The 6,682-nt window shown below is 60.9% G+C and overlaps 1 protein-coding gene across 1 annotated transcript in view; it reads left to right on the top strand.

Annotated features, from left to right (window-relative positions):
* CRLF2 (cytokine receptor like factor 2) overlaps positions 1 to 2,453 on the top strand; it is a 21,451-nt gene extending 18,998 nt beyond the window's left edge. The window contains exon 8 of the mRNA XM_049643329.1: positions 1,522 to 2,453. Within this exon, the coding sequence (XP_049499286.1) occupies positions 1,522 to 1,797 (276 nt within the window). The 3' untranslated portion in view covers positions 1,798 to 2,453. The remainder of the gene's footprint in view (positions 1 to 1,521) is intronic.
* The last annotated feature ends 4,229 nt before the right edge of the window (positions 2,454 to 6,682 follow it).

Below are 6,682 nucleotides of genomic sequence, written 5' to 3'. Positions count from 1 at the left end.
ACAGGGCCGCTGAGAGCAGGACCACTGAGATCCAGGCAGGGCAGGGCTGCTGAGATCCAGGAGGGGCAGGGCCACTGAGACCCAGGCAGGGCAGGGCCGCTGAGATCCAGGCAGGGGAGGGCCACTGAGATCCAGGAGGGTCAAGCCCGCTGAGATCCAGGCAGGGCAGGGCCCCTTAGATCCAGGCAGGGCTGTGCCCCCTCCAGAGGCTCCAGGGGAGGGTCCCTCCTCCTCTTCCAGCTTCTGGGGCTCCAGGCGTCCCTGAGATCATGGCCACGTCCCTCCCGTCTCTGCCTCCTCCTTCACGGGGCTTCTCCTCTGTGTCTGTGTGTCCCCTTGTGTCTCTTACAAGGACACCTGCCATTGCCTTAGGGCCCCCCTGATCCCGGATGGGCTCTTGTCCGATCCTTCCCTTCATCCCATCTGCAAAGACCGTTTCCCAAACAAGCTTCTGTATGGAGGCTGTGGGACTTCCACCTCCTCGAGGAGGAAGCTGAATGTCCAAACCCCTTAGATACAAGGGAGGAAGAACACAGCAGGGGAAACCTCGTCCTCCACCCCTTAGTTTCTGTGTCCAGAACCTGCCAGTGAAACGCACAAAAGACAGATGGGCGGCAGACAAAGTTTGTTTCCTGTGCACATGACTCTGGGGCGTCCCAGAAAAGAAGCGTAACCCCAAAGAGGTACTGAGACCCGCGGGCTCCCGGGGTGTTTTGACCAAGCGTGACCAAGCGTGCAGAAGTGACAGGGCAGAGGAGAAGGGCGGGCGGGCCTGTGGCTGGCAGGCGAGGGAAGGGGAGTAGAAGATGTGTTGGCGAATAGGGCATGTTGAGTACGCTGTGCTATTTGGACTTGAGCTTTGGGGGTGAGCAGGGCTGTGCTGCAGTTGTAAGGTCACCGTTTATTGGTTTTCGAGACAGAGTCAGAGCGTGAGCGGGGGAGGGGCAGAGAGAGAGGGAGACACAGAATCCGAAGCGGGTTCCGGGCTCCGAGCCGTCAGCGCAGAGCCTGATGCAGGGGTTGACCCCACAGGGATCCGTGTGGCACATTCTGCCGACTGAGCCAGCCAGGCCCCTCCCCCCCCCCCCCCCCCCTTGTTGGGCTCTGTGCTGACACAGGACAGAGGTTGATACAACTGTTTAGAATCACAGCATCCGGGCCCCACCTGGACCCGCTCGCTGAGCAATCGTCCTGACGACAAGACCCCGCGAGACCCGCAACCAGAATCAAGTTCCAGAAGCGCCACCACGAAAGTCCTGTTTCTTGTCCTAACACGTGAAAGCAGCCGCACAGGGTTTAGAAACAGCCTCTGAGGCTGAGGATTAGAGGCGGGTCTAAAAGCACCGTGGGCGGAGCTCAAAGATGCCAAACTCGAACGAGAGGGTGTTGTGTTCCCCTGGGCTCCGCGTGTGCGCCCCAGGGAGGCTGCCCGGGGCCCTGGGATGCTTGGCCACAGGACCCTTGCACCAGCCCCGAGGCATTTCCTCGCGCTCAAGATGCACTGTTTTATTATTCCCGCAGGAGTGGATCAAGGATACACAGAACGTGTCCCACGTGGCCAAGACGGAGGCCACGGAGCAGGAGTGTGTCCCCGAAGAGACCCTCGTTGTCCAGCTACAGAAGGCCGAGGCCGAGATGCCCATCGTGACGACCGGCCCGTTGTGCCCTCCAACGGAGGGGGAAGAGGCCTCCAGGGATGCCAGCCCGGTCGCGTGCCAGCCCCCACAAGGGGGCGAGGTGGTCTCTCTGGGGGGCTTCACGTTTGTGATGACTGACAACTCATACATGCTGTTATGAGGGGGTGCAAACTCAAAACCCAACATTGAGGCCTACATTGACACTATAGCATCTGAGGGACTCAGTACGACCACCAAGGGAACACCAACTATGCCAGAGTGTGTGGCGGGGGTGGGGGGCTCACTGAGGATCCTAACCGCCCAGCCAGGGCACTCCGTGTGTCAGCTTTCCCCCCACGCATGGTGGACGGGACTCCGTCTGTCGAGTGCTTCTTGTTTCCAGCTCACATGTGCCTGCGGCTGATGGTTTCCCATCCATCGTGAAGGACGCTGGCCAGGGCTCCCTGACGTCGCCTCCCTCCGTGCACATCGCCCGCGTGGCTGTTCCGACAACATTTACCATCCTGGGCACTTTGCGAGCCCTTTTGTTACACAGCACACATGCCCCTCGAGCAAGCCACTCCGCTCCCGGGTAGGAAAGGAAGCCTGCTTTACGGATGCGAACGAGCCACGCGGCTCCTGCCCTCACACGCGAAAAGAGCCACTCGGCAACGACAGGACCGCGTTCTCCAGCAGAGTCCGTTTCTGTGGGCGTCCACACGCATGGTGTTGAGTCTGGACGCAGGTGGACCTTTGGCCGGATCCATCCTGCCCTTGAGGACATACTGTGTTTTTCTTTTGTAATGGAAATAAAGGAAGGTTTATCGCCTGGGCTTCAACTGCATAGATTATCGAGATCTTGGTTCTTTGGGCGGGCGGTGACTCCACCTTGTCTGTCTGGGGTCTCTGCCCGTTGCAGTAAATAAGTTTGGAGCTCGTGTGTGTGTGTGTGTGTGTGTGTGTGTGTGTTGGGGAAAGATGATTCCAAAAAACCTCTTTCCCACCCAGAAAACCCTGCACGGATGCAAAGAAAAGAGTTTTATCACAGAGCCTGCAGGAAACCACCTCACAGGCAGCCCGCCCAGAGGTCACAGCGATAGAGTCTCACTGGCTCTTTTAGCTTCAAAGCACAAAACCCATTCCTGTTCTCAAGGGGAGTTTTGTCGAATCTTCAGCATTGACGTGGGTTTGCAGTTCGGAGCCACCACCCAGCTGGGGTCTGACGTCCAGGAGGAGCTGAGGCTGGGGGTCTGAGATGCAGGGGTGGTTGAGGCTGGGGGTCTGAGGTCCAGGCAGGGCTGAAGCTGGGAGCCTGAGATCCAGGCAGGGCCGAGGCTGGGAGCCTGAGGTCCAGGCAGGGCTGAGGCCGGGGGTCTGAGATCCAGGAGGGGCCGAGGCTGGGAGTCTGAGATCCAGGCAGGGCCGAGCCTGGGGTTCTGAGATCCAGGCAGGGCCAAGGCTGGGGTCTGAGATCCAGGCAGGGCTGAAGCTGGGGGGTCTGAGGTCCAGGCAGGCGTGAGGCTGGGTGTCTTGGTCCAGGCAGGGCCAGGCTGGGGGTTGAGGTCCAGGTAGGGCTGAGGCTGGGAGGCTGAGATTCAGGCAGGGCTGAGGCCTGGAATCTGAGGTCCAGGCAGGGCTGAGGCTGTGAGCCTGAGGCCACGCAGGGCCGAGGCTGGTTCCTCGTGAGGCCTCTTTCCTGGGCGTGTAGAGTCGGTCTTCTGTCCCTGTGTCCTCACATCGTTCTGTGGTCGTCCCTCCCTGTGTGTGTGTCCTGACCTCCTGTTCTTTTTTTCTTTTAATTTTCTTTAATGTTTATTTATTTTTGAGAGAGAGACAGAGCGTGTAGTGGGGAGGGGCAGAGAGAGAGGGAGACAGAATGGGAAGCAGGCTCCAGGCTCCGAGCTGTCAGCACAGAGCCCGACGTGGGGCTCGAACTCACGAGCCGTGAGATCCTGACCTGAGCAGAGGTCGGACGCTGGACCCCTCGAGCCCCCCAGTTGCCCCTCCCCCGGCTTCCTATTCTTATGAGGACACCCATCCTATGGGATCAGGACCCACCCTATGAGCGTCATTGTGCCTTGACCCCCTCCTTAAAGACCCCACTGCGAGCACAACGGCATTCTGAGGTCCTGGGGCCGCGGCGTCTGCCTACAGATTCTGGGCTGATACAATGCCGCCCATAACAGGGACCAGTCAATCCAGAGAAAAGCTGGAGCTAAGAAACGTGAACCGTGCCCCACGGGTGTCCCACGGGAGAGGCACCGGGGAGCAGGTGCCCGTGCACCCACACCCCCTCCCTCTGTCCCCCCCTCCCCATACACATCCCCCCTTCCCCCCGGAGAGAGGCTCACCAGGGCTGCCCCTGCGGAAGCAGAAACCCGGGGGCTGCGTCTCTGTCCCCTGCGGGATCATCCCGGGGAGGAGGGAGGTTGTGCGTTCAACTATTGGGCCCCTCGTCTCCGGGACAGCTTCTGGGGAAGCCACGTGCGCACCTGTTCCCGTGGGAGGGGAGCCACGAGGAAGCACTTTCTGGTGGCGGCCAGAGCAGCCTGTTTTCATCGCACAGAAAACCCGGAGGTTTCACGCCTGCTTGGAAAGCGCCCCCGTGACGCGACGCGTGTTGAAAACAGAGAGAGAGAGAGAAATGAGACAGTGGTGAATGTAGCAAGACAGCTTTGATTCCGGAACGTGGCAGTCGCGGACAGGAAACCTCGGTAGAGACCCAGCTCGGCTCTGAGCGCAGGGTGGGCACGCGGGGCGGGTGGCCAAGTGGCAGCTGGAAACCCACCAGCAGCAGCATCAGGGGTAAGTGGGATCCTGCCCAAACGGATCTCCCAAGACTCCTGCCGAAGGCAGACCCGGGTGATCAGACGTGACCTGGGGAGGCGGGCAGTGAGAAACCCCTTCAGGTCTCCAGGTGAGCAGATATCCAGGTGAGCAGATATCTAGCTGACTAAACACCCAGGTGAGCAGAAACAGCGCAGGGGTGCCTGCTAGAGTCTGGTGGAGGAGACAAACTGTAGAGTCCTCGCCCCGTCCTTGTCAATGCCCTGCCTGGGTCTCGTGGGGCCACGTAACAAATCACCCCAAACAGGTGCCTGACACAGTGACTGCCATGAGGGCGAGGGTGCTGGGGGAGGGTCCTGCCCTGGAGCCTGGGGGGTGGGGCTGTGAGGGAAGCAGTTTGTGTTTTCCAAGCCCCGGTCCGTGGGCCTCCGGATGGTCTCCCCAGACACGTCTGCCCGCACCTGGATGGACAAAGCGGTAACGTGCAGCCCTCAGCGCCGATCCTGACCGTGGCCCGCGGTGCTGACGTGCCTCTAGCTCACCTGCTCAGGGTCAGTCGTGCACCTCAGGTACCCGCCTCCCCCGGGGGGCCCTGTGTCCTGCCCTTCGCTGGGCTCTGATTCGGGGGGGACGTGGCCGTTCTCCAGCAGGAGGTGTGCCCGGAGGCCACAGAGCCCGGGGACATGGAAGGTGATGGGACCTCTGCCGTACGTGTTCTTTTTTTTTTTTTTAATTTTTTTTTTTTCAACGTTTTTTATTTTTGGGACAGAGAGAGACAGAGCATGAACGGGGGAGGGGCAGAGAGAGAGGGAGACACAGAATCGGAAACAGGCTCCAGGCTCCGAGCCATCAGCCCAGAGCCTGACGCGGGGCTCGAACTCACGGACCGCGAGATCGTGACCTGGCTGAAGTCGGACGCTTAACCGACTGCGCCACCCAGGCGCCCCGTCTGCCGTACGTGTTCTGATTCACCCGTGGGCGACTCAAGCCGAGCCCTGCAGGCGGGGGGGTCCCTGCAGGTGGAGGCCGAGGCTGACCTCCCGGCCCCGTAGAACGCCTCCCCAAAGCCAGGATTTATCAGCCGTCGCTGTGTCCCGAACACGAGTTCGGAAAAGCGCCCCCCACGTGCACCCCACGGCGAGCCCTCGGGTTTGCGCTCTTCAGCCCGGCAGCCCTCTGCCTCCTTTGAATCCTACATGCGCGTGCAGCCTGGGAACCGTCAGAAGGAACGGAGGATGTTGCACAGAAGAGCCGTGACTCACAGATGCTATCTTTCCCCTTTGCATCTCGCTCACAAACGTCCCCCGCCCCACGCGGTCCCCGCCCCCACATGGTGCTTGTCACGATCAATGGCAGAGATAACAGGCGAGAGCTGACGATGCCCCTCTGCCCCCCCTTGCACTGGAAAAGGAAGACGGGTGCTCCCCCCTCGACGTCCCAGACGCACGGAGACACTCCGCTCTCTGAACAGGGCTGGCCCACCTGCCTTGAGAACGGCCGGACCTTGGAGGAAAGGGAGGAGCCCTGCTGCTGGCTGTCTGGCCGGGGCAGCGCTGTGTGACCTTAGGCGATGTCTGAACCTCTCTGAGCCTTTGTCTCTGGTGTCTCCTGAGGACCCGCAGCCTCTTCTGGAGCAGCTGTGGGGATGAAACGTGGGATGGGCACGTGTCCGCGCGGGATGGATAGGAGCACAGGGCTGCAAACCCTGTGAACCGGCTGCGTTTACGCCCATAGTCAAGCATCACGCATGACCCTGGAGGCGCTGTCCCAGCCAACAAAACCATCCCGCGTCGTAGCTGCTTGGCCCACATTTGCCGGGAACACAGAGCTCCCTCCCGATGTTCGTACCCGCTTGAGAATTCCGGACGTAGACGTTCGAGCACAACGTGGGACAGCAAAGCACAGACCCTGAGGACGGGAGGTGACGAGTCCTGGACATTGGTGTCTTTTTTCCGAGCTCCTTGGGGCTTATCATGTGGGTCTTCCTGGAGGAGGGGGCAGAGCTCGCTCGCTGGGGTTGGGGGGCATCCGGGACTGGTGGGCAGGAGTCTCGCCCTGACAGAGGCCCTTGACTTGGTGGCCTTCGGGTCCCTGTCCCTTGGCTGGGTTCTGCGCCCTGGAAGCCGATGAGGAAACATTGTGCACCGTCCCCCGTGGCTTGGGGCTCCCTGGGGAGGCTTCTTCTGGCCACTCCTGCCCCCCATTTGTCCCCAGTGCACCCCACGGAGGGACAGAGAAACGCAGGACCGCAGCTGTCTCCAGCTCACAGGCGAGAAGCT

The sequence above is a fragment of the Panthera uncia genome, chromosome X (assembly GCF_023721935.1).
Source record: "Panthera uncia isolate 11264 chromosome X, Puncia_PCG_1.0, whole genome shotgun sequence".
Taxonomy (NCBI): Eukaryota; Metazoa; Chordata; class Mammalia; order Carnivora; family Felidae; genus Panthera; species Panthera uncia.
The sequence above is the reverse complement of the archived record's forward strand: the minus strand, read 5'-3'. Positions and strand labels throughout refer to the sequence as shown.